The sequence below is a fragment of the Strix aluco genome, chromosome 5 (assembly GCF_031877795.1).
Source record: "Strix aluco isolate bStrAlu1 chromosome 5, bStrAlu1.hap1, whole genome shotgun sequence".
Taxonomy (NCBI): Eukaryota; Metazoa; Chordata; class Aves; order Strigiformes; family Strigidae; genus Strix; species Strix aluco.
In genome coordinates this window covers 12,836,299-12,862,932 of record NC_133935.1, presented here as the reverse complement: position 1 = coordinate 12,862,932, position 26,634 = coordinate 12,836,299, and the positions used below count along the sequence as shown (strand labels likewise).

General features: G+C 44.1%; 1 protein-coding gene across 3 annotated transcripts; it reads left to right on the top strand.

The window, feature by feature from the left end:
* The first annotated feature begins 44 nt into the window (after positions 1 to 44).
* Positions 45 to 24,769, top strand: SLC37A3 (solute carrier family 37 member 3). 3 transcript variants are annotated; one of them, XM_074825982.1, is made up of 16 exons: positions 45 to 82; positions 1,550 to 1,672; positions 3,606 to 3,781; positions 4,743 to 4,857; positions 7,353 to 7,445; positions 7,946 to 8,029; positions 9,255 to 9,400; positions 10,047 to 10,143; positions 11,254 to 11,338; positions 12,408 to 12,589; positions 15,052 to 15,193; positions 16,413 to 16,514; positions 18,457 to 18,504; positions 19,476 to 19,627; positions 21,372 to 21,437; positions 22,294 to 24,769. In XM_074825982.1, the coding sequence occupies exons 3-16, from the start codon at positions 3,681 to 3,683 to the stop codon at positions 22,384 to 22,386; spliced, it is 1,506 nt and encodes a 501-aa protein (XP_074682083.1). In that variant the 5' UTR covers positions 45 to 82; positions 1,550 to 1,672; positions 3,606 to 3,680; the 3' UTR covers positions 22,387 to 24,769. The 3 variants fall into 3 exon arrangements, with proteins under 3 accessions (XP_074682083.1, XP_074682084.1, XP_074682082.1); XM_074825981.1 differs by lacking the exon at positions 45 to 82 and adding an exon at positions 297 to 403; XM_074825983.1 differs by lacking the exon at positions 1,550 to 1,672 and having other exon boundaries at positions 65 to 82.
* Positions 24,770 to 26,634: the final 1,865 nt, after the last annotated feature.

Genomic DNA, 26,634 nt, shown 5'->3' with positions numbered 1-26,634 from the left:
ACTCCCGCCGTGCCCGCGGACCCTCCCGCCGGAAGAGCCGCCTCCCCCGACTTCCTGAGGGCCGCGCTGGCTACCGGGCCCGGTACGCGGGGGTGGGTGGCTTCCCCCGGGGTGGGAAGGGGGCGCGGGGCGGTTTCATGGCCGTGCTGGGCTAGTGGTTGCGGCGGAGCCGGTGCGCGTCCTGCCGCTGCCCGCCCGGCTCGGCTCGGCTCGGCTCGGCTCCCCACCCTGCCCGCTCCGCCCCGCTCCGCTGAGGACGTGGCCGGTGGGCCACCTGCGCCGGGAGCTGGGCGGGGGCTCGCTGAGGGGAGAGACCCGCGTCCTCATCGCCCGCCTCGGCGCTTCAGCAGGGGAGCCGGGCCCCGCCGAGCCGGGCAGTGCAGCGGGGCGGAGCCGGCCTCAGGTGAGCCGAGCCCGGCGGCGGGAGCGCGGCCTGGGCGCCGGGCCGGGCCGAGCCGCTCGGGCCTGGGCCCCGCCGCTGGAGCCGGGTAGCCGCGGCGGGGCGGGGGGGCTGTCAGGCTGTGGGCCCCGCAGCCGGCGGGACCGTGCTCGGACGGGCTCGGGGCGTGGAGGAGCCGCTCCCGAGCGGGGGCTGGCGGGTGGCCGGGGGCCCCGTGTGGGCCTGTGCCTCTTTCCTTGGCATGAAAAAGTGTGGTGTTTGGGTTTGGTTTTCTTTAAAAAAAAAAAAAATCGTTCGTTTGTTTCACACTTTGGAAACCCCAGGAATGTTAATTCTGGGATTTCCTGCCGGCTTTGGAGGGCGGCAGGGTGGTATTAAAGAAGTTTATTTTGAACTTCAGGTTTCTTATTTTGACCTGAAGTGAAGGGATAAGGGAGAACGTGCAAAGCTTAACAAAAGCTTGTTCAAAATACCCGTTAACTGAAGGTAAATAGTGCTGAACAAGCAGACAAGGCAGTCTAACGCCCTAAAAGCCCTCCTCTTCCTTTCTTAAAGTCTTGTGCTTCACTGCCTTGAGTTCTGTGGGTTTTTTGTGCCTCCTAGTTTTTTGCTCCCCCTCCACTACAAATTTAATGTGGTATTCTCAGAAGACTAATTTCAAAGGATAAACTCTTAGTTTAGCCTAAGGAGAATACCAGTTTTGAATGTGAAAAGGACAGGATGAAGAAAGAAAAAAGGGAAAACAAAGTCTTTCATAGTCATCTCTACACTGTAAATCAGCGAGAAGTGTCATTCTGTGCCAGGTCTTCTTCTAAAAAACTAGCTGAGATTGAAAAGTTCTGAGGAATAGATGATTTCTGTAGTAAGTGCTATAAAAAAATAGGTGACTTTAAGGTCACAACAAGGTCTTAGCTTTAAAAAGACTCGGTATCTTGGACAAATAAGATCTGTATTTGCTGACATGAAGCAAGTAGTAAATCTTGTGCTTTGGGCTGCAAACTGATTACCCGAGGAAGGAACTTTTCCCCGCAGCATTGCACAACTGGCAGTGTTTTGCTTTCCTCAGGAGAGCTCTGTTACCTGCTGTTGCCTCGTGGGAGGGGACCTGGGGGCAGGGAAGAAGAATGAACTCTTGTGTTTGACCAACAGGTCCCGCGGTTGACAGGCCTGTAAGGACCGTGGTGCTGGGAAATTGGAGTGCCTTGGGTTCCTTTCTCTTCTTCATGCTGCTTGTGCAGGGGCAGCCCTAAGCAATTTTACTGCTGCCTTAAAGTGAGTAGCACCATGTGATACTTGGGTGGGTGCTGAGTTTTCATTCATTGACATTGAGAAATGGTCTGGGACCTTAAGTAGAGGTAGTATCCGGATGACTTGTGAAGTTACCTCTTCCAGGGCTAGCCTTGCCTTCCTGCAGCTCCAGCTGTAGGTGCTTTTTTTGCCTCTGTGTGAACCCAGTCAGTCTAGAAGCATGTCACTACAAGAAGGTGCTGGCACACCTGGGTGGTCTGTGCTAGCTGGAGCAATGGGAGTGTGACTCAAATGCACCTGGGCTACGTAGACACAGATGTTCTTGGATCTTGTATAGACTTGCTGCGTTTGTCCTGGATGAGAATGGAGGCATTCAAGTGTGGTGTAGGATAAACGTGTCAAAGGCGTAATAGCTGGATCCATATTACTCAGGGGATTTTGATGCCATACTCTGTTTTGGAGGTCAGATGTGGCCTCGGTTTCCATGATGGTTAATGTATCCAGTAGTAGCTGGTGTCAGTCAGGCATGCATCATCGTTGAGAGAATGGGAAAGGCAGGCTTCTTACAGTGAAGGTTGTCTTGGTGAAATCTTTAAGAGTTAGTAGAAGGAAGAGCAGAAAGCCTCTGTGAAATACAGGTTTTTCAGCAGCAGAAATTCAGGTGAGAGAGAATCTGGGCAATGACTTCTCATTTCTCCGAGTGAGGTTATGAAGCTGAACTTGAAAAGTCTTCTGTCAGATTTGCAAATCGTTACTAAAGGTACCTGTGGATACAAAAGAACACACAGGCATTATGTTTCATCTTATTTCATCTCTGATTCTTTGGGGGAACAGGGGTGGTGCATTATTTTACCTCTCCTCAGCATTCCGAATGTGTGTGATTTTTGAATGTTTTCTGAAAATGGCAGTTCCCACCAACTGATTTGTCTAGCTGTCATAAGCCAGCTAGCGTGAACAGAATCAAGTTCTGCCTTCAGCAGCGACATCAGTATACAGCATATCTTCCTCTGCACTGCTCTCTGTTGCACAGATGCAGGTGTTTGTGTGGCTGCTTTGTGAGCCATGACAAGGAAATCTGCCTGAAAAGATCTCTGCCAAGGAAACAACAGGGAGGCGTGGAGAGAGATTCACCACCTCGCTGCCCAGTGGGGTCGTTTCTCAGACTTGGTGTGCAGAAACGGCCCCTCAGTCACGCCAGCACAGCCGAGGGAGTGGTGTGGCATGAGCCAGCACTAAGAAACTGAGTGTCTTTCATAGCCTTTCCTCAGTACTGATAATATTTGATATCTGGAGGTTTAGGCAGGTGTCCCTCATGCCCTACAGGTAGGAACAGGAAAGTATGGCTTGCCACATGCTGTACTAATGAGTTAGTGACAGATGGAGCTATAATGTAGGGCTTCAGAATGAATAGGCAGGGAGTCTAGCTGTTGGATTTCAGCACTGTCCTCACAGTTACATTCCTTTTTCTGGCTGTGCAAGTCCGCTCTTGAGTATATTCTTTCAACAACATCTTAGAGGCAATTAGATCCAAAACCCTTCCCCGCCAGTAACCAAATGCTGCTCTCTTGACTTATTCACCAGTCTCTAGCCAGCCAGGTAGCAGTGGAAAGTTAATTATGGCCAGAATGGTCTTTAACATGGGAACGCTGGGAGTGGCAGATCCTGGGGAAACTCCTTTGGTGGCGGGCACTGAAGAGGTATCTGCTAGGAGGGGAACAAAAAAGTAACCACGGGGTACTGGGCGAATGGGAGAAAAAAACATTTCTGGGCATAGAAGGTATCAAGGAATGTACAGGTGATTAAATGGGTAGTGATGTGAAACAGATTGGGAAGGAATGGCATAGAGTTGTTCCTGCTGAATTCCAGCTGTTTGGAGAACACATCTATATTTTATACATATGTTTTAAATCAAATATATTTTCTTTTTTTCCTCCCTTCCCACTTTCTTCTGTTTAAGTGAGAAGAAAAATGACCTAAGCACCATCCAGCCTTTGTGGCCAAGGGTGGGAGCAGGGGTGGGGCTGCCGGGAGGATGGCTTTGCCTGGAAGCTTATGGAGGCAGCCTGCAAGCAGAGGCCTTGTGTCCCATTGCACCCACCATCATATTGTTGTCTTCCTGCTGACCTTCTTCAGGTAGGTTGAGTGTATCTCTGCCCAGAGAAGTGTTCATCTCACTGAATTTGGGGAGGTGAGGCCATGCCCAAAGAAAGGGAATGAAGGTAGGGAAATAGTCTTAACCTTTGGCTGTAAGCCTTGAAAACAAACTTAAAAGCTGGTAGTACCAACTGGTCTGGGAGTCAGGCAGTAGTGGAGCTAAGTGTGCTATGCCCTGGGGAATCCAACCACAGACAGGGCTCACACCAAAGGTGAGGCTGACTGTGCCAAGCTGGCAGCAGTTTGTTACAGAAGGGGGAACGTGGGTGGGCGTGGGGAGGAACTAGCTGAAACGAGGAAGGAAGCAAACCCTGGTGCTCACAACTCTAATGCCTGTTCTGACTGATGGAGCATGCTGTCATTGCTTCTGGGGTCCTCTTCTCTCCTGAAAGTGCTGTCTGCAGAGAGTGGACAGGCCTCCAGAACAGAGGTCACTGCTTCAGATCTGAAGGTCTACTAGATTTGTTTGTTGAAAGCTTGTCTATTGCACCAGCTGACAACAGCTGGAATACCATACTGCCTCTCCTTACAAACTTTGCCTTGCTGATATCCTTTGATCTTCACAGCAATACTGCCACTGATACCTAAGCTGTCTCTGGAAGACCACTTGTAATGGTGGTTAGCCAGATGAGCACATCTTCTCTTTTCTCTTTATTGTTTTATTTTTCCTGAGGTACCTAATTGTGTTGCACAGTCACCTCTTCTTTTGAAAATAAGAGGAAGTCCTTTCCAGTCAAGACCCTGTTTCACAACTCCCCACTAAAATCAGTGTGTCTGCCCGTAATCTGGGGCTTCGCACTGCTGACTACTATCTCCAAAACTGCCAGTCTTCTGCTGTGCTGCCTGCTTAGACAGCATGTATCTGTATTTTGAGTCTCACTCTTTCCCACTTGACCTCCAGAGAAGGTTTGCCAACCTGTCCTTTTGTGTTTTCTGGCAGTTATTCCCTGCTCCATGCTTCCAGAAAGACATTCAGTAATGTCAAAGTCAGCATTTCCAGCCAATGGACTCCCTCCTGCCTAAACAGCACAGCCCCTGAGCTCCGGCCATATGAGGTAAGGACACAAGGGATAGGCAAGGGCAAAGAAGGATGGGTAACTTCCAGTATGCTGAGCTTGTGGTGCTGAAGAGGCCCCTTGAAGTGTCCATCAGAATGAGAGTGGGAACTTCAGGTGTCTGAGTTGTAATTTTTCTGGATGATCAGGGAATGGTGAAATCTTTCCTAGTCGTCCCCAGAGAGAAACTTCTCAAGAAGTTGGAAATGGGAACCCCAGGAGAGTCTATGTAGTAGCCAGCAACACGGAGATGGGGGAAAGAGGGACCCTACCTGTGATGTGTCAGAGGTGATAAACAAGAGCAATTAATGGAGTTACAGGGATATCTGTAAAACCCTGGCTGTGGCTTTCTGTGGTGGCGCCACCCTGTTAAAAGGATAGCCAAAGTAGGAGAGAAGAAAGCTATCTGAAAGTGTTAACTGCTTATTCTAAATTGATACTGAAGAATGACGTTTTGTCTTGCATCTAAAAGGTCTGTTCTTCAAAAATGCTGAACATCCAGTACACATTGTCTAAAATCCTAGCTTCAGTGAAAGCAGTGGAAGTTTTGGCAGCATTTGCTTGCAGGAAAGGAAGTTGTATACTGCTTGCACCTCACAAATGGGAATACAGGAGCTACCTCTTGTCTCCTACCCATAGTTCTTTCAGGGGCATGCTTGTTTTTAGCAGTGGCTTGTCCCGGTGCTTTTGAGAAGTAGAAGAAATCTTACATTAGCAGCTTAGTCACAGGTCATGAGATCTATTAGAGCGGGGAGTTCAAAGTCAGTTGCTTGGGTGTTACCTGCGTTAGAAATCATTGGTTATTTGAACGTTTGACTGAGGGATGATAAATGCTGACTTTTTGTGATAAGTGCAAACAGTAAATTGGGCCTGTAATGTGTTCAGGATTTTATAATATGGCAAAAAGGAGTGAGCATCTCAGGGATGCTAAAATGAACTACGAGGTGTTTATATTTAGTTCCTTAACTGACATTCAAACTACTAGTTTATTTTGGAAGCTGTTTTGATTTTTTTTTTTTTAATATATAGAGGATTTAGTGTTTGCTGGATGTTGAGGTGTATGTGTCTGATCAAGAAAAATGGTCAAAACGGTCCTTTTGGTATCAGTTTAGGTTACATGAATTAACAGTAAAGTGTGTTTTGAGAAATTGATAGAACAGATCAAGGATGTGAATAGAGAAGTCACTTATGTGCTCTCAGTTTTGAACTTTGGTATATCTTTTAACTACAGCTGTTCTTTATACCTAAAAATATTTTTTAAAGTATAACAAAATGTTTTGCAATTGTTTTGTGAGTAGGCCCTATTAAGATTTTATTAGAAGGGCACCTTGGATCTGTACTTTTCAGCCTTTAAGGGTTTGTGAGTTCTGTGGAGGTTGTTCAATGAATTAAAGCCTAATGACAGATTTGATTCTCTTATCTTTCAAAGACCCTTAATAGCTTGTGAACATCCAGGGATCTCTGGTTAAAAGTTGAAAGATACTGGTGTAAGTAGGTATTGTGGCCTCAAGTGGCAAAAAGTATTTTTCAAGAGATTTATTAGTTTTCTTGGACACATGAGACTTAAGCAGAAGCTGTGTTGACAGGCCTTACCAGTGTTACATCTTTTCAACTAAGTGGATGTGTAGTTAGTGTTGTCTGTATGGGATGTTCTTCTGGAGAGGTAGAATCAAACTACAACTATAAACTATATTTGAGTTAGGTGCATCCGCAGGTCAGGTTTGGATTGGGTTTATTTGTGGGTTTTTTTCTAATGGGGATGTGGTGGGGAGGGAAGAAAACTTTTTCCTGATTAACTTTATTTGTTCTTCAAGTCATTCGCAAAGCTTGCTGCTTTCAGCTGTTGTCACTAATCTTAGTTTGGGGACAATTGAGTATTTTTCCTTTCTTTTGATCATATTTAAAGTAAAACGAAGCTCAGGGTAAGCACAAAAAATAACATTAGTGACTTGAGTTCATTGTAAATAGTTTCCAACCAGTCTGTTTTTTCCCCTTGTTTCTTTTCTGTTCTTTCTTTTCTGTTTGTGATCTGTCATTTCTTATTATGGTTGCTGCCACAAATACTTTAAGGGAATTATTCATTTAGTGAAGACAGCAAGATAAGTACAGAAGAGAGACTGCACATAAAACAGAATATGCCTTTATTGTATTATTCATTAAGATGCTCATCAGTGTTTCTGTGTAAGAAGCTGTCTAACAGTTGCATGCTTGTTAGAAGTAGGGTTTGTTTTGACAGTCATTTGTCTTGATCCTGATGGAATGAGCGTTTCTCACTTCTGGTTTGCTAGCTTGCCCTTTAGAAGTGAAGTGGCAGTGGACATTTTCTGCAGTAGATAATGTCAGAATTGTTCTTGATTTGATAGTTAAAGTATTGGAGGAATGGGAGGTTGTTGGGGCCAGATGCTGTTCTGTTTTGGAGTTGGAGTTTCTGTTGAAAAAAGAGTAGAATGAGCTGTGCCTTTCCCTGTTTACCTGTTCAAATTTTCTCTCTGTAGCTCTGGAATAGCAGTCATTTATTTCCAAATGCAGAAGAAGCAACTCTCTTCTTGGGAACATTGGACACTATCTTTTTGTTTTCCTATGCTATGGTGAGTAAAATTAACCCAAAGCTGCTAAGCTTTGTTTGATCTTGCTGGGGTGATCACACCTGCATTTGGAGGGGATGAACAGGATCATCTTCTGGACTTGCCTAGCACTAATGCTGTTAAAAAGCTTTGTTCAGGAGCAGATTTTTTTTTTCTTCAATTTCTGTTAGTTCTGCCCATGCCTGTTACCCATGCGAAGATGCTTGTTAATAAATGTAAGAGAGATACTATCACTTAAGAATTTCTTACACCCCTATCACCAGTGGGTGGAAGGGCTATTTCCATCTCTGCAAGAGTTCTCAGCTGAATTTGTTAAAAATAAAAAATTTAGTGAACAACTATGAGCAGGGTTTCTTTGGTGCCAGAAGAAGTGGTTAGAATCAAACTGTGAGTTGCTATAACAACAAAGTTTGGATCAGCTTGACCCTTCTGTGTCACTTTAATTCTTGTAGATAACAGATGCAAATCTTGTGGCTTTATTTAATGCTCTGTTTTGTTCTTAGGGTCTCTTTGTCAGTGGCATAGTTGGGGATCGCCTGAATTTACGCTGGGTTTTGTCTTTTGGCATGTGTTCCTCTGCTCTGGTGGTAAGTCAGAACATACTAGTGTGATTTAGAAGTCTCTCTTAGGGTTTCTGGATAGGGTTTTACTTTAGGGGAGAAGATGCTCCGTTTCTTTGTGAATCTACTCATGAGCTGTGGCTGTATGACAGTGGTCTCAAAGTCTGCGTGTAAAACTTTGTCCTGGATGCACTTCCTGCATTGTCTAAAGCATAGAGCTACACTAGATGACTCACCTCTTCCTGAAATATCTATTTATGGATACTGTGTCAGAAGGAAATTCCTAAGTTTGAGACACTGTCTAGAGACTTGATGAACAGCTTTTGTACAAGATTGGTGTATTTGGACTCTTTGGGACTGTTTTATATTATAACTGTTTTCCCAGCCTACATATGTTGTCATCAAGGCTTTTGCTTCCAGAAATGCAATCTTTGCTCTCGTCTTTAAAGGACATGCTAATAATCTTAAGCATTCATTTGCTTATTTTGTAATTGCTGGGAGGGCTTGTGTCAAAAAAGAATGTCTGCTTAAAACAAAAGGGTTTTTCAGGTTCAAGCCACTGCAGATGAGTGTGAATCAGTTTTATCTCATTGTGGTTTTCTGCTTATTAAAGTAGTGGTAAAATGTGTGGAGTGCTTTTGATTTACCCAGAGGCTACAAACCCCTCTATGGCCTATTGCGTTCTGCAAACACATGTCCACAAACATGCATCAAGCACAGGGTGCCACAAAGTGTGTTTATTTTGACTAGTTTGAGCTAGGACTCTTAGTAATTTGAGACCTGGCTGTAGTATTTATGTTAAATTTTGCTAAGAGAAATGACTAGTGAGGGTTTCGTGTTTGCGTAAAGCCTTGTGGGTTGGGATGTCAGTACAATAACACATCAAGATGCTACTGTATTTTTAGTGTTGTTACTGAAAGTATTTGTCTCTTTCTTCTCCTCTCCTGTTATAACTGTGCTGTTTACGAAGATAAAAGTCTTTTCGAGGGGAAGTGCCATGACAGCCCATTTGTCTCTGGGGTTGTTCGGGCTCTGGAGTCAGTGCTCAGCTGGCTCAGCAGAGGGTGCTGTTAGCTCTGAGCTGTTCCTTAAACAATGCCAGGCTTGCCTCTGGCCTGGCCCCTGTGGGGGACCTTCTTCCTGAAATGATATTTCTTTTTTAAGACCTCACTCCTGCCTGGCTTTCAGCTGTAGCCTCAGGGTTTCTCCTCTGTTGTTTGTTTAGTTGTTTTTTTTTTCCCCTCCTCTCTAGGTATTCTTCTTTGGCACACTCACAGAGTGGTTGCATTTCTACAACAAGTGGTTCTACTGCTGTCTCTGGGTTGTGAATGGCTTGCTGCAGTCTACCGGTTGGCCCTGTGTGGTTGCTGTCATGGGCAATTGGTTTGGAAAAGCTGGGTAAGCTGAGTTTTCTTCAGTGACTCACTTATCTGACGTGCTGAGTTGCAGATTGAGCTGAAAGTCTCAAACCAAAAAGGCCAACTGTTAGGTCAGAATTAAAGTTACAAGGGATGAAATATACCTTACTTGTTACTATGATCTCTCTTAATATTTTTTTTTTTTCCCCTCCTGGAGCCACAGAACAGTTTGATGTGAACACAGCTGCGTGTGTTAAAGACACAGGTTCAGACTTCAAAAGTCCTGTAGCGCAAAGTGGCTGAATTTGAATTTTTATGCCACTGGAAAACCTGTTTCTGACTACTTACCACTGAAGAGACTGACTAGAAACTGACTCATTGTAGGTTCAACTCTGTCACTTTGGGGTATTGCAGATGAGCTCTAGCCATAGCTTTTAACCCTCTTGTTGCCAGCTCACCTCTGCTGTAACACAGGTGTTTCAAGATAGAACATTCCTCAATTATCTATTTAGTACCCCCAAGTTACTCTGTGTTTTAGATGACCTTTGAGTCTCTTTGAAGTGGACGGGGAGAATGCTGTAGTTTTATTCATAAGTTAAAGTTCACTCAAATGTTCTATCTTTGTCTTGCTCCTAATGTCACCTCTCCCCACATTGCGTTTTTCAAATTTTCTTCCCCTTCTGCAGGAGAGGTTTTGTGTTTGGACTCTGGAGTGCCTGTGCATCTGTGGGAAATATCCTTGGGGCGTTCCTTGCCTCCTGTGTTCTCAAATATGGCTATGAGGTAGGTATTGTTGTCTGGCTTGTAGCTAGGACTGCATGTCTGATTGGGTTATGAGAGACTAGTTTCTTATCCTGTCTCTGAGAGATAACAGGCTCAGAGTGTCCGGTTTCACCTTCCTGAATTCTGTGGTAGTAAGCAGTAGGCAGAAGAGAAAGGGTGGGTATTCCTTTCCTGACCCTTCCAAGTTGGGGGAAATGAGCCTGAGGCTTTTGTGTAAATGGGACTGATGTTATTGAAGAGCCCTGGTGTCATAGTATACCCTCTTCTGATTTGGGTGGCTTAAAGTGCTCTTCAGAGTCATCCATCACTTAACTGAAGTCACTGCTGCTGCTGAAGAGTGGTAAGGCTCTGACAGGCGTGGAGGCATAGCTTCTGTAACTGGGAAGAGGCCAGGCACGTGCTGCGTTGTTGTAATGCAACAGGCACGCAATTGAATACAGGGAATGTAAGTGAACCAGCACATCTTGCAGCGCGTGACCTATGAGGACAGGCTAACAGAGCTGGCCTTGTCACTCTGGAGATGAGGACGCTTAGGGTACCAAATAGCAGCCTTCCAAAGCCAGTGAGAAGATTGCTGAGAAGTCAGAGCCAGACTCTTTCCTGGGTTGCACAGTGAGAGAGCTAAAAAGTGGTCGGTGTAAAGTGAAGCAGGAATGGTTCCAACTGAATGTTTGGAAAAATATTTCACTGTGAAGTTAGTTAAGCACTGGGAGCAGGAGGCAAAGCCTGAAGGATCTGTCTTTGGAAAATTTCAAGACCTGATTGAACAAAGCCCTGAGCAACCTGGTCTGAATTTAGCGTTTGACCCTTCTTTGAGCAGTACCTTCCAATATAGCTGGATCTGTGGTTGTGTTGGGTGAGCTCCTTCCTCACTGAAGTTGCCTCAGTACACTAAAACAGCTGTTTCAATGTGGTCTTTCAGGCTAGATAGAACCAAGTCTGTTCAGGAGATGCAGAGATCACTTGTTTCCAAGTTTTATGGTTGTAGTCTGAGTGGTTGTAGCTGTGTTTACTTGCTGACTAGGTTGGAATGTAAAGAAACCCTCGTTAGTCAGGGAAGTCTATGTGACTGAAAGTGTTTTTAAAAAATAATCTTTTATTTATCTTCAGTATGCTTTCTTGGTGACTGCCTCAGTACAGTTTGCTGGAGGAGTCATTGTCTTCTTTGGGCTCCTGACATCACCAAAGGAAGTGGGTAAGTAGAAGAGGGCTGTAGCATTTCAGTCCCTTTGTGGAAAGCATATCTGCAGCTTTCCATGTAGTACTAAAAGTACTGCTCATTCTGACAGCACTTATCCTCAGGGCTCTTACAAAATGGTGTTGCACTTTAGTGTATTTAATGGAGCAAATCCTTTACTTGCCAAGATCACACTAAATGCCACCATGCATCGTGTGTATAGGATCTGGATATTTTTAAAAGCAAAATTAAACAGCCTGGCTCTAACGTTACATTAGGATGTGCCTAATTACCAGTTTTTCTTCACCTAAAAATCAATATTTTTTTTAAGAAACAGTAGGCAAACTGATAACTGGCTATTGTAGGAGAAAACTATGGCAAGCCTTAACTGTGCAGTGGGAAGGGAGAGTACTTTTCATCTTCAGGTCTCCTGCAGCCGGTTAAATAGCTCTTGGGTTGGATATGGTCCTTCTCTGAGAAGATGTTAGGCAAGCCAAAGTGTAACAGGAAAACAGAAGAACTTTGGGGCTTTGACAGGGCCACGGAGGAGGTTTCCCAGGTGCCTACAAAGGCTATAAAGTTGGTAGCACTAAAGCTACCATAAAGAGCGCTCGTAAGAGCACTCAGCAGCCCAGAAAGCACAGTGCAGTTCCTCAGGTTTCTGTTCCAGCAGAGGCATTAACAGGCAGCAACTGTCCAAGTAGTTGCTGGTTCACTCAGCTCCACGCTCAAAGGAAGTGGTACCCCAGGAGCCAGGCCCAAGGACCCCAACCACTAAATAAGGGGGGAAATGCACTAATTTGTTGTGTCTTCCGACTAATGGCCAGACACTCAGAACAGACAAAGCCGACGCCAGGATCAGACAGAATACTTTCAAGAGCGCTAGAAGACAAAGGGTAGAAACTGGCGACACTGCAGAACACCATCTAGAAGAGTTTCTAAGCCAAAGGAGGATGGAGGTATGGGAGAGCAAGGGACCTGCTAGAAGGGAGAATTGCTTAAAAGAAGCGAGCATAGCTTTAGAGTGGGGAGAGGGTGAACAGGCTGTGGTCTGTTTCTCCTGTTGCATGTCCCTTGTAAAATTTAGGCCTCCCTGAGCTTGGAGCAGATGAAGATGGCAGTGTGGAAGAAGATGCCAACAGACCTTTAATGGGCAATGATGATGCAGATGATGATGACCGGAATTACTCTATTCAAGCAACTGACACTGACGACCAGCCAAAGGCCATTGGCTTTTTCCAGGCTTGTTGCCTTCCGGGTGTAGTACTGGTGAGGACACAGATTCCTGAGTGAGATCTGACTTATGCTGTTAAACATAAAGCTGACTCTTTGTGTTGTCAGCATTTGTTGACAGCATCGTTAATGTGTTGACCATGTGTTGTAGTTATCAACGTCTGACTTCTTATGCTGTTAAAACTTTGGGGTTGGGACTGTTATCCTTGTGCACATGGATCATAATACTGCCTGGGTATGTGGCTGCATCTTGCTCTTCCCATCAGACTCCTGCTTCATTTAGTGAATGTAATGAGCCAACTAAGGGCAGCAGAGATCCTGCCCTTTTTGTTGCTGAATGAGCAAAGGTGGCTGTAGGGTGCTTTCTTGGTAAGGTAGCTACGCTGCCCTGAAGAATGGGGTTCTTGCTGCTAGCTGAACATCGGACAGAACTCTGTGGCATTGATATTGGGTTTGGGTGTGTTTTAGTTGCCTTAAAGCAGAAAGCGGGCCTGAAAAGCCTTAATTAGCATGATGTAACATGTGGCAAAGTAGGTGTGTTTTTAATAAACAACTGGAAACAAGGCTTGGTGATGCAGTTTCCCCATATCCTCATCCTGTCCCTTGTATGAGAACTTGTATTTCTGCATCAGCAGTATTGCCCAATTCATGGATTTGGTTCAGCTGAAAAAGTAACGTGCCATGAAAAAACAACGTTAACTTTCTGTATCAGTGGGCTGTGTGCCCCCTGAATACTAGAACCAGTACAAGAAAGGAAGCGGGGTGGCTGGCTCAGTAATACAGTGTGAACTGTCTGGATTTGATCATGAAGCAGAGCTGTTGAGTGAGCAGTATTGTCAGACACCCGTAATGAGTAAAGCAGTTGGTGGTTGTGGTTAAGGCAACACAAAATCTAGAAGGTACAGGTGGATTGTCAGTGTTCAGAGTGCTGGATAACTGCAGTTCTGTTGTGAAGACCTTGGTTGAGGGATGGCAAAAGAAAGCATACCTATCCTGAGTTCTTTCCTAATATGGCTAAATGCCATATAAACTATGGCTCGGTTTTGGTGTTGCTAAGAACGGGCTGATGGACAAAGAACCTTTAGGCAAAATTTCTTCCTGGAAGCTGCCTCAGTTGATGTGTGACTTCTTCATTGGCCAGAACATAAGGAGGTACTATACTACTGATGTTGCTGTTTCTTCACTTGGGATTTTGAGGACATGTTCTGAGTACTAACCCAGCAACATGAACACCTGTGTGTTTTAATCTGATGTCAGATCAGTGACAGACCAAATACTGAGAGAACCTCCAAAGCCTTGTCAAGATTCTACAAAGACTTTATTTGACATATTTTTTCTGTAGCTCCTCTCTTCTCCTGCTGAGTGATATGGTGGAAGAGTTTTAGTACAGACAGATTTCCCCTGAGCCTCTAGAAATTCAATGTTTAATCACTCAGACAATCTGGTAGACAACTTCTAAGCATGTTGTAATAAATATCACTTCGTACAGTGCACTTTTCACACCCAGAGGCAGGAGAACTCTACCAAACATTCCTGTGTCTTACATGTATGCTGGAGACTAGTTTGTGTCTTCTAAGAGTGAAAAAGCATTAATAATACAGCTAAAAAGGATGTATATTAAAATCATATAAATTCATAAGAGATGATTTTGTTGAGTTTAATATATAAAAATATCTGCTTTTTGAAATTCAAAGACAAGTGTATGCATACACATATACATCCAGCCTCAAAAGCTATGATTCTAACTGGTTGTTTTTTCTGCCTTCATCCTTGTTTACCTCTTCAAATACGGGTTCCTTGAACTGCCCTGTCAGTGTTTATCAGGAGGCCTTACTGAAATAGTCTGCCTTGTCCCTCTGCATGCTGAGCCAGCAATCCCAGAGAAGAAATTTTCACTACACGTATGAAAGCTCTAAAGAAGGAGATCTCCTGCTAGCTAAGGAGAACTTGAGCCCAGCAGCCAGAAGCAGGAGGTTGTCTCAGCTGTTGGGTTTGGAAGCATGTGCTTAGCTTTGGCCAAACCTTTCATCTTGTGTCCTGGAATACCTGCCTGGGGATTATGAACGAAAGTTTCTCTTCTGATGCTGTAAGCAGATGAGCCTTCTGAGCAGCAAAAGAAAGCTCAGAGGAACTACTTCACATAACTTTTCTCAGCATGATGCACAGATGACTAAATCTCAAGCTTGTTTCATGTCACATGGTTGGCTCCCTTCTTTTCAGAAAGTGAATTAAATTTCCTTCATTTTTCGAAGCCTGGTGTCATTTCCTCTCAAGATTACACTGAAAATGTTTTAACCCATTGCATTCAGTGAAATTTGTACTCCTGGGTTCCCTTTGATGTTCAGCAGTAAGCTTTCATAATGCTGCCTTCTTATGTGAAATGCAGAAGCGCTTTCCCCTGAAAGCTTTAGCTGGATACAGAGCTTTGTGGGAAGAAGCAGGAATGCTGTTTGCATTTCTCAAGTGCTAACTGCTTACTGGCCCTCTCTTTGTTCCAGTACTCTTTGGCCTATGCCTGCTTGAAACTGGTGAATTACTCATTCTTCTTCTGGCTGCCCTTCTACCTCAGCAACAACTTTGGATGGAAAGAAGCAGAAGCTGACCAGCTCTCGATCTGGTATGATGTGGGAGGAATCATAGGTGAGTGCGCAAGTGAATGACATCTTCCTGCGCTTGCCCTGCTAGTGTTTGAAAATGAAAGACAGCTCAGAGTAGTCACCTTCAGTGGGATCTAGCTGTTTACTGAATATATGAAAAGTCTAGTTATGTGGCTGCTTGGCTGTTTGGGTTGTTTTTTTGTAAAACACAGATTACGTGAGCCCCCTAAAGAGTTTACATATAATTTAAAAGCCACTATCTATCCTTGGACATTAGCCCCAGCGGGCATTTTTCTTTACTCGCTAGGACTTCTTGAAAAGTGCCGTGTACAAAATGGTGTCCCTGCTGTTTGCTGCTTCCTTTCTGATAAGTACCCTTGAGGGAGAGTTTAGATCGGGGCTTACTGGGTTCTGTACTGTCACTTCTGTCCTGTTTTTTTAAGAACAGACTCAGCGCAGATCTCAGCAGAGCAGGCACAACTGTGTTATGTTCAGAAATAAAATGTAATTGCACTTGTTTCTGCTGGCTGCAAAATCTGACCCTGTTCCTCCAGAATAAAGAACATATTGTATATGTATTTAGACTTCCACTCTCCTGTGCTCAGTTTCTTGCTTTATTGCCTTGTCCGGTTAGCTTTCCTAGAATAGACATCCTTGTTTTGGTCTGTTCGGAGTCAGTTTTTTTGCCTCTGTGGCCTTTTCTGTGTTAGGTTTTCTCAACACTCTGGTTTTTACCAGCAGAGCAGTTCCTACAGAGGTAGCAGTGATACATAAGGTTTTATCAGCTATTGGCATTTGTTGCAATTAGTTGCACCTACCCTAAGTAGGTGAGACAGCAGGGAGTGTGAGGCCCCTGTGTGCTAATGCTTTCCCTGTGAAAAAGAACTGCCTTTTCCTGTACTTTCTGTTAAAGAAACCAGCCACAATGTTAAGCTTACATCTAGAGTTGTGGTGATCCTAGAGCTGTGACGGTCCTATATGGGAAGGAAGGGAAAAGCGGGAGCATTGGCTAGTTGCGTGCCATAAAAAAAGAAGTAATAAATTCCTGGGAAAGCAGTATGAGTAGTTTTCTCTGCTCTCAGCCACTTGAGTTTACTGTTGTCTCTGTGTCAGGTGCAGGAAGGGCAGGAGACTTAGTTTTCAGGATTTTAGTGAGAATGCATATTGATGAGAAGGCAAGAGGTCACTGCACTCAGTGAAATGAGTTTTCTTCAAGGTGTTAGCATCTTGAGCCTGATGATGATCTATTTTTTTTTTTGCAGGTGGGACTATTCAGGGCTTGATTTCTGATGTGCTACAGAAGAGAGCCCCAGTGTTAGCAATTAGCCTGCTCTTTGCTGTGGGCTCTCTTTTTGGATACAGCCGTGAGTATGCTTTTGCTGCACAGTGATAAAAGGTTCATTTGGTACTTTTCAGAACCAGAGCACAGCCTGTTCTAATTATGTTTTCTGGTCTTGAAATTGCTTCTGGATCAGGATGGTGCTTTTTGGTCTATTTTGCCTGATGTGTGGCACTGCACAGAAAGAGATCTGTTCTCTGGTTAATGAGGTGGAAAAGAATTAGCTGAGTGGTTGAATTTCCCTGTACTGGTGAGTTATGGCACTGATTCTTCTCCACTGTCAGTGAGATTGTTGGCATTGTCATTGTATCAACACCACAACTGGCAGAGCAGGAAATCTCAGGTGCGTCCCTACAGTAAGAGGAAAGAGAATCTGGGGACAGATCTGTGCTGGAATATATATACACTATGAAGAGGCAGAAACTCTTAGACTTCACCACTTATGCCTCTGTAAGTGGTGAAATTGAAGACTTTCTGCCTCTTTTATAATAAATAATAGTTCTTGGTGATTGGTTATTGACAGGAGTCTGTCAGGAAAACCGAGTAGGAGACAGGCAGATCTCATTGCTGTGAAAATCGATGAAGCTCTTCTAAGGGTAACAGTTTTGTGTCTTCAGATGTGGTGTCCTGTGGTACCAGAGTGCTTTAACTCACTGGAATGTCATTTCACTTCTCTGTGTCTTCCTCCAAAATGGGGTGGTGATACAGACCGACTTTTGTAGAGCACTTTGAGATCTGTGGACAGAAATCACTGCCAGAACTGGACACAAACAGTGAATGTGTGCCTTTCAGAAGCATGTTGTCTTACTCGGGTGGCCTCAAAGTAAGATTAATAAGGTATAATCATTAAATAGGAAAGACTGGGTTTGGTGGAGTTCGGTGGAGTTTTGTAGGCTCTTGTGCTAGCTCATTACTTTCGAAAGTGAATTGGAAACAAATATAAAATTATTGATGACAAAGTTTGAAGTTTGTTCTAGATAGCAAAGCACCCAGAGATCCATGTGTCTTGTGCTTCTGTCCAGCCACGTACAGAAGGCTCAGACAGACGATACAAAGGTACTGCAGTGCGATATTTAAATTTGTCAGCCAGACCAAGAAACCTTTTAATGCTCATAGTGTGTTGCACATAAGAGTAATAATGTCCTGAGAATATGTGAAGAGAGGGCTGCAACTTGCCTTATGCATGGTAACTTGACTGTGTGTAGGCCCTAAGTTGAAGCAGTAAGAAATTCAGGTGATGCCTGGAAGTGAGGTATTGAGGAAAACAGTGTCTGAAAAGCACTGAGCAACTGTAGTGGAAAACCAGCTGCATGTAGACAGTACGATGCTGTTCCTGAAAAGGCAAGCAGAACCTGTAGATCTCCAGGCATGGCTTTGTAAGGAGGAGTGAGGATATGGGGTTTTGTGTTTTTTACTTTATTGTGCAGCATTGTTTAAACAGTTGCTTCATTACTACCTCCAGATCTAATCTCTGTATTTTATAAAAAGATTTTGGAAAGTTCAGAATGAGTGGAAGGGTGATTCAAGTGCTGAATACTTTATGGTGGGAGAGATTGAGTTGAGTCTGACTTCCCCGGAGAGACAAAGGGAGGATTCTCTTACTGTTCAGATGGGCTTTCAAGGAGGATAAATGCAAACCCTATGATAGAAAGAGGCATAGCAAGGGCTGGAGCCCAGAGCCAGGCAAATCTGATACCGAAACAGCGCACAAAATTTTAATAGCAAACGTGACTTTTCTGCTGTAAAGTGCTGTCAGGAAACTTCTGGGTCTTTCGTCTCTAAATGCCTTTGCAGTAAGACTAATCTCTGTAGAAGTCTTTAGTCAAATAGAAGTTATTGTTGTTGCTATGTAGCTAATTGAACAGGCAGTTCAAGCTGAATGTTTGCAGGCTTCTTTCTGATCCTGAATAAGTGACTTTCTCAAATTCATTTGTTTTATTTAACCTCATCTGGTCTTTCTCTTGCAGGTTCTCCAAACAGCAAACCTATCAATGCTGTGATCATGGCAATTACAGGTATTTGATAAAATGCCACTGTTATGCTAGTAGACATATCTATACACTGCAGAAAAATCAGTAACGCCAGCCTCAGGTGGTGTTTGTATTTGCATGTGCTGCCATTTCTGCTGGTTTTGCAGAAAGAGTAGAAGCTGGGGCCCAATTTCTGTTACTTTTGGAATACAACTGTAGGAAAACTGACTTACAGAGGGAGGTATAGAATATAGACTGTATAGAATAATGGCTTGGAACTAAAGGGGTGTGCCTTGGCTCAGTATGATGAGGACAGATTTATTCCAAAATACCCAGCAGTGATCTGGTATCTGAGGAAGTGTGTATATGGCAAAGTCATGAGCTGCAGCTCAAATCTGAGGATGTTTGTCAGAACCCCAAATGCCCTGTGTACTGTGACAGGTCACAAGCTTTATGTGCTACCAGACATACTATGCTGTGTTATGGAATTAAGATTAGCCTGCATGAATAGAGTCTTTCTTTTCAAACGCTCCTACTTCAGAACTCTGTCCTGTCACATTTTTTCCCCTTCCATCTCCTTCACCAATCCTTGGAGACTGAGGCAGTAGCATGGGGTTATACTACTCCAGAGTAGAAATGTGCCTAAATGTGCTTCGTGTTGAGGGTTTGTATATGCATGCTGTTCAAAAGTAGCTTTACGTATGCAGTTTGGTGTGTCCTGACTCTTCTTGCAGACTGTGCCACAGCTAATTACCTCGTTTTTGCTGTTGGATGGAAATGTGCTCGTTGGCAATCTCTGTGTGCATACTGCAGGTACACATGGTATGCCGTGTGTGACTGCATGCTTCAGCTGTGAGGGTACACTTCTACCTACAATTAGTTTGTGATCACTGTCTCTAGACCTAATCCTTTTCCTGAGCTTTGCATGGTAGAAAAATCTGTGTTTTGAAGATGTTCTGTTGAGAATCTGTCCTCATGCTGTTTTTGCACCAAGGCTGTTTTCTTGCTGCTTCCAGGATTTTTCATTGGAGGCCCTTCTAACATGATCAGTTCTGCAATTTCTGCCGATCTGGGGCGCCAGGATCTGGTGAAAGGCAGCAGTGAGGCTCTGGCAACAGTCACAGGAATTGTGGATGGAACTGGCAGTATTGGTGCTGCAGTGGGCCAGGTGAGGCTACCAAAGGAAAACAGGTTTGGGCAAGGAGGCAAAGAGTCTGTTGTGATTGGAGATGTTAGCACATTCCTCAATCCATAGTTGCATGGAGAGAGGGAGAGTGAGTTGAGAGTTTTTTAGAAATTATTTATTTAAGAAACAACCAAGGGAACATGTGTGTGTTAAGCTTCCAGTGGAAGCAATTTACCTAAGAACTAAACTAAATATTCATAGTCCTAATGTTATGGCACTTCCATAATTTAAATGAATTTTAGAGACTTTCATATCCTGAACTCAAAAAGCAAGTCAAGGTCAGCTTCACAAAGAGTGAAAATAAAATATTTTGAGGTTTGTTTGGGATTTTTTGTTCAAAGGTAATAGCAAAACTTTTGCTTACAGAAAAGTTTACCTGTATAACTGAGTAAAATTAGAATACCTATTATGAATGTTACAGTGTTCGTAAAGTAATTTAAAATTTGCTCTTATTTGTGGTTCCCCTTTTTATCTATGGATGTCTCTTACACCTTGTAAATCCAGCACCACTTGCTTAGATAGTCCTTACAGTGTGCTGCCAGAGGTCTGAAGACTAGACTGTTGCAGAAAAGGAAGCTGACAGCGTGCCCACTGAGCACATTCTTTCTTCTCAAATACAGCGTTAACTATGTGGAAGAACACAGTGGTGCTTTGGGGAGGGGAGGATTTAGTGGAAAGATTGGAGCCAGTTCTATTCCAGGCATCCTCTAGTGCTGGTAGAATACCAAGGATGTACGCAAGGCCTACAAGTTTCTTTTCTGGAAAGGGATTTGGGTTTGTACTTGCCATTGATTGCCTGATAAATACAATCATTCAGTCTCTATTTTGTAGGAAAGATGCTGCTTAGCTCCATTAAACATGGAAAATTACAAGTGCTTTGTGGGCATCTTAAAGTGCACTGTTACACTCAGTGTTCTTGCATTGTGTACAGTGTTTCTGTCTTCCCCCACACATACCATTCAAACTTACGTCATCATAAAAATTGGGTCTTTAGTTCTGAAAAATTCCACCTGCCTCCCATTCTAACATTTCATTTATTTCAACAGAGACAACCATGATGTCATTCTGGGGGTGTGTGAATAACATAAAATGCACAATGAGCGTGTTAGAAATTTTAAATCCTGTTTTGTGCTAATATGCCCAGTAGTGAAGAAGGGGGAGGCCCTTGTACAGCATCGGAATATAAATCTGCTAATAGGAAATACATTTTCTTTTGTAGCCAGTGTAGTCCTGTTGAACTTAGGATGCAGTTCAGAACAGACTGTAGTCTCAAGTGTCTTGCCTATGATGAAGGGTTAAGTAGTTAGTGGTTGCACAGCTCTTGAAAATGCGTCCTGTCTGATTTATAAGCCATTCTAGAGCTTTTAGTTCTTCTGAGAGTACTTACATCCACTTCTGTCCCAGTGTTCTGTGCAAAAACATGGTTTTCAGCGGAGTCAATTTGTCACCCTTTGAAACTGTAGTTCAGTTCTGTCTTTATGCTGCCATGAGTTACTGTAAAGCTTCAGGGTGGTATCTCTGCTTTGCTGAGACTGTGGGTTTTATACAGAAAGGCTGCTGTCCTGAGTCATCTCTTCTGACAGGAAAAGATCAGCTGGAAGGTTTTGTGATCGGCTCTGTATGGAGTGTTAACAGCCCACAAATTCTAGAAAATGTAAGAGTAGTGCCTGAAAGTCATGCCTATCTTCCCAGTCTGAATATTTTTTTTTTCCCTCTTTCTATTTAGTATCTAGTGTCTTTGATCCAGGAGAACCTAGGATGGATGTGGGTTTTCTATTTCTTTATTCTAATGGTAAGAAATCACGTTTTTAAAAATTCTTTGTCAAAGTTCAATTCGCAATAGAAAGTTTTTGTGAGAACCCAAAAATTGTGACTTGTGCATGAAATCTGTTTCTGCAGCAGCTGTGAACTCTGATGCCGTTCTCAAAGTGGTCTGTGGTGTGCCTTTGCCTTAGGGTGTCTAAATCAACTGGGTTCATCTTGGATCCTTTAAAGTCACGTTGCCCAACAGGAACTGAGTTTGTGGCAGAGAAACAAAAATACTTGCCCAAAAATACCTGAATGCATTTCTCAAAGCTCATACCACCTGAGTGATGCCCAAGGCAGGACTTTTGCTGCCTCCATCTCCATGATATGTAGTTCCTAATATTTTCAGGGAGCTGAAGTTAAGTTGCTTGTTTGTTAGCCCTTGAAGATTAGTGGGAGGAGTGGTGAGGATCTTGAAACTAAAATGAAAATGCCTTGCCCTGATATACTGCTGGGGGAGAAGATAGTTCAGGCCCTGATCTCCTGGCATGGCCACAGTGGTGAATGCTGTACAGTTCACCCGTTCTTCCCTGCTGGAAGTGCCAGGAAATTGTCTGTGCTGACATCTGTGCTGACAAGGGAAACAGCCACCAGCAGAGGTGGCCAGGAGGAAGGCCGCTGAGGAGGTGAAGAGCTCATCTTCTTTATAAAAAGATGATCGTGACAGCTGAAGTCGTATGAGCTTTCCTGCAAGCTCAGTTCTTCCATTCGCTGTGTCACTTTGTCATCGCTTCTCTTAGCCTTTATCTTTCTGGGGAGGCCCTGAACGCACGTTGGAGCGCAGGGTGGCTGCAGCTCTGGTTGCTCTGTGCTAATTGTCCTGGATGTGCTTCTTTTCACAGACCAGTTCAACAGTCCTGTTCATTTCACCATTAATAGTGAGGGAGATCAGATTGCTTCTGCATGAGCGGCGCCTGCGAATGCTGGCTGAGTGACTTCTGCTTGCCTCTGGAAGGACTGTTGTACGGACCTGACAGCTAAGCAAAACTCTGGGAGACTTGTTTCTTACGTCCTCCAGGTTTGGACTAATTCAAAACGGCTCTGCAAGACGATTGACCTGCCTTTGCGAGCTCAATAGTGAAGTACCAAATACCCGTCCTGAGACCACCCACATCACAGAGCTGCTGACTCACGCTAGACAATCTGCGGGACTGGCGGATGGTCCCGGCCCGCCAGGCTCTTCCACGTCAGCAGCCACACTAGGGTCTTCTGTTGGGTGCTCTCACTGCTATACCCTCTCTTATTTATTTGTGGACATCCTGACCAAAGGTCGACTGTTTAAAACTGATGGTGGAGAGGCTGTCTTGCAGTGAATTTTGATGCTCCGTTGTGCCGGTGAAATCGTACAGTGCATTTCATGGGTCGTCTAAATTTACGATCGCTTTTAGCTTTTAGAAAGGGCCAAAATAATTACTTGAAATTTGCGCTGTCCAGTTGTTTAAAAAATGCTGTTACTAAATCTCTGCACAGACAGACCTCCGCTATCACTAGCTATTAACTGTCACATATTCAAGTAGATTCACATGGAGAAGTTACCTCCATATTTGTTTTTAGCATTTTTTTAATAATAATAATATTGCTAATCTCTGGGAAATGAGATTTCCGTTTTTAACTATTTAAGCAGACAAATAGTGTGCAATACTTTACTGTGATCTCAGAATAAGCCTTAATAGGTCCTTTGTGTCTAAAGGATCCTTGAATGGCTTTGAGGATCAGTAATGGGACACAAATACTTTCACTACTGCTTTCTTATTTGAACTCTGATCAATACTGACCAAACGGGTCTGTCAGGTGACCCTCTGAAGGAAGCTGGTGTCACTGATTTCATACTCATTGGGCAATTGCTCATCTCCAGCAAAGGAAGACCGGAATGGAATTAAAGGAATTTAAGGGACCTGGCTGCTCTTGGAGATGGGCTTCCAGACAAGGACTGAAGCGTACTCATGGAATGGCATCAGTGAGCAAGTGCTGCTGTCTTCCCCATGTTCCTCTGCCTGTGACTGCGTAGGGGACCTCAAGCTCCAGGGTTTTAAAGCTCAAGTTGTATCTTGAAGAGAAGGGTAGATGCAAGTCAGCGCTAAAAACACGTGACTGCACTTCGTATGGTGGTATTTGAGTATTTTGCAGTACTGCGGTAAGCAGGGTGACCGACTGACACTTCTGACATTTGTTAATGTTAATGGGATCATCACGTAACTTCGCAACAAATTGTTTTCTGCTTATGCCTTGGGATATTTCATTGTGATAGGTATGTGTTAGCCAGCAGAACTTCTGATCGCTCAGTCTAACTAGTCAGTGATGCCTGGGTTGGGGGCAGGAAAATTCTTGGAGCTGAAAATGAGAAACTTTTTAAATGGGAAAAGTTGCCTTTTTAAAATGTACAGTGATTTATTTTTTTTTTTAAATTTATGAATGTCAATTTTTAGTCATGTGTTGATTGTAAGGAGTAGAACATTATTAGTGCCTTACAGTTTTACTGTATTGAACGGTTGCTTGGCGATTGCTGCTTCTGCAGTGATGGCTCTGTGCACAGCTTTGCTTACTGTGAAACTCAGTTGCTCCAATTTATACTTTTTTTTTTTTGAGAGTCTTTCTTGGTGGAGGTGATTCTTGCATTTTTTTTCTAACCCTCGAAAACTTTCAGTGTTTGGGAAAATGATGCCATTAAGTTATGAGGGACCTGAATCCTGTTCTTGTCTCTTCTCATTCCTATTCCAATTTTTGCCTGTATAATTAGAGCAGGAGACCGACAATCTATCATCCTGTTCTCAGAATTATGCCCTGGGGTTAGTGTTCACATCCCAAGCTACTCATTAGCCCCTGTACAAATAGAATCAAAACTCCCTGAAATTTAGTTCCAGAATTGATGGTGGCACCGTTTGCCCCAGCCACCGTGTCTGAGAATCTGTGGTTTCAAATTCCAACCTGGTTGAGCTTTTCAGCCGGCCGTCTGGGCACTAGATAAGCTTCTGGTGAAAGGTGGGGTGGGAAAGGGACGTCGCTGGGGTTGGGGGAGGAGAGGCAGGCCCCTGTAACAAATGGTTTCCTGTAAACAGTTGTGTCCCCTCTTGAGAAGTGTCAGATGTGTTGGGAGCACCGCAAGCACAGGCTGCCCAGCAGCTCGCGTGTAAGTGCGCGGCGGTGCTTTGAGGCCACCCGCAATTAGCGGGGCGTGCCTGTGACTTCAGGATTTTTTTTTGTTGTTGTCGTCTGGATTTTTTGGTTCTCTGTATTTTCTCAAGGTGCTCAGATGGAGAAAGGTTTTCAATCTGATCATGTCCAAACTGATCTCACATGAATAAACTTACTTTGACTTGATCTGGGCTAATTCTTCCGTGTGCTTTATTCCAGTCTTCTCAACGTGGTTCTGCTGAGTGTGCTTCTCTTCCTCCTCATTATAGGCCTAGCTCTAACAGCTGCTTTTCACTCAGTGGCTGTGAAGACTTGAGCCCTGACTAATGCTGAAACCAGACCCTCATCCCAACCTAAAAGGGGGCCACGTTCCCACATGCTGTGGTTTGGCACTCTTCCTGATCAGTCTCATGAGAGGCTTTGTGAGAGTCCCCTAACAGAGATGCCCTTAACAGTGTAATTAATGGTCTTAAATAAAGAAGCCAGAACATATACTTGGTTTTATTTATTTATTTATTTGTTGATTTGCATGTATAAGTCAGGTGTTCCTCCCTTGAAATTAAACGTGCCATGTGGCAGCTGGCTCTGCTGTGCTATCTCTCCTGTGGCTTGTTTCTTTGAACACAAATCCACACCTACGCTTAGCTGTGTTTAAATGGACACAGTGGGCGACTTTGTAATTGTGTTTGTGTTTTATAGTTTACCGTAAATTCAGATTTGAGTGCAATACTAGATTGCTGGAGCAACCCCCATGCCTGCCTGTGCTGGTCCCTCAGTTCCAGGTAGTCGTCTGGTGCTGTGATGCTGTTCCTCAAGAAAAATAACAATTCATATTTTCACCACTTTTCTGTCACTTTTTTCCTACTCACGAGGAACTTTCCAGCCTACTCTGGAAGGAGTACCTATGTGAAAACGCTGTCCCCCTCACTACCACTGTGATGTCCAGAGCCCAGTGTTTGGGCAAGCGGAAGCGTAGGAATGATTTAACTTCAGAGCGCAAAGGAAGCGCGTTAGGAACTGGTTTCTGGGTGTTTGGTTGTAGCCCAGGATGTGACAGACTGTCTGACCAGATCGGTTATGAAAGAAAAGGCGTGCTTCAGCCCCATAATGCTTTTCCATATCAAGGAAGGTCCGTGCAATAAAGGCCGCACAAGCAATCCTGCTGCATCCTCTTTTTCTCGGAGTTCTGGAACCCAAGGGCACGGAAGTCTGCCTGGTGGCTGCATCACAGTGCTCTGCAAAGGGACAAGAATTGGGCTTCTGCTCCGACTGCTGGGCAGCCTTAGAGGGCACGTGAGCTTCTTGTCCTCACCAAACCCAGAAAAGCAGCTTTCCCTTCTGCGGGAAAGTGGGAGGAGAAAACAGCAGCATGTTTTAAGGTTATTGTTTTCTCCCTGAGGTAAAAGGAGAAAGTATCTATTTCGAGACAGCCCCGCAGATCTCACCAGCAAAGGGATGGCTCAGACACGCTGCTCTTTGGTTACTCTCATGTAATTTTGCCCTCTGTCCAGCGGTGGCCGAAATGCTCTGCCAAACCTATTTGCAATTTCTGCCCCCGTCTTTTCTAGGTTCTTTTCTAACTGAAAGTGCCTACAGCGATGTTTTGGGTTCTGTATTGCAGAAGTTTTCTAAGGCACAGCATGCCCACCTTCCTACATCTTTGTCAAGCCTTATCTAATCCTTTTAGTAAACAGCCTGCTGTTCTCTGAAGGCTGTAAAGACAAGCTCTTACACCACTTTGTGGGGTTGGATTGGGGAGGGGTGTGTTACGTACAGGCCCATGAAAGCATCTTGGTTCTATTAAAGCCTTTCCTAAATTGGAGTTGATTAGATGAATATTTACAGTAATGCAAAGAAGAAGAATTTAGGCAATTGCTGTGAATGTTCCCTTTGCTTCTCTTGTGCTGGTGATTATGTCTGTGTACATCTGGATCCCAGGAGCTTCTCCTGGAACGCCTCCTTTGACTACCTCTGCAAGAGCGCCCAGGTGTCCATGAAAACAAATGCAATGGGCGAATCAGAACGTACTCCTGGAGCGCAGGAGCAGATAC

Coding starts and splice junctions, on each gene's coding strand:
- SLC37A3 (XM_074825982.1), top strand. CDS start 3,681: ATGGCTTTGCCTGGAAGCTTATGGAGGCAGCCTGCAAGCAGAGGCCTT. Junction 10,144..11,253: donor TTCTCAAATATGGCTATGAG/GTAGGTATTGTT, acceptor ATTTATCTTCAG/TATGCTTTCTTGGTGACTGC. Junction 15,194..16,412: donor TGATGTGGGAGGAATCATAG/GTGAGTGCGCAA, acceptor TTTTTTTTGCAG/GTGGGACTATTCAGGGCTTG.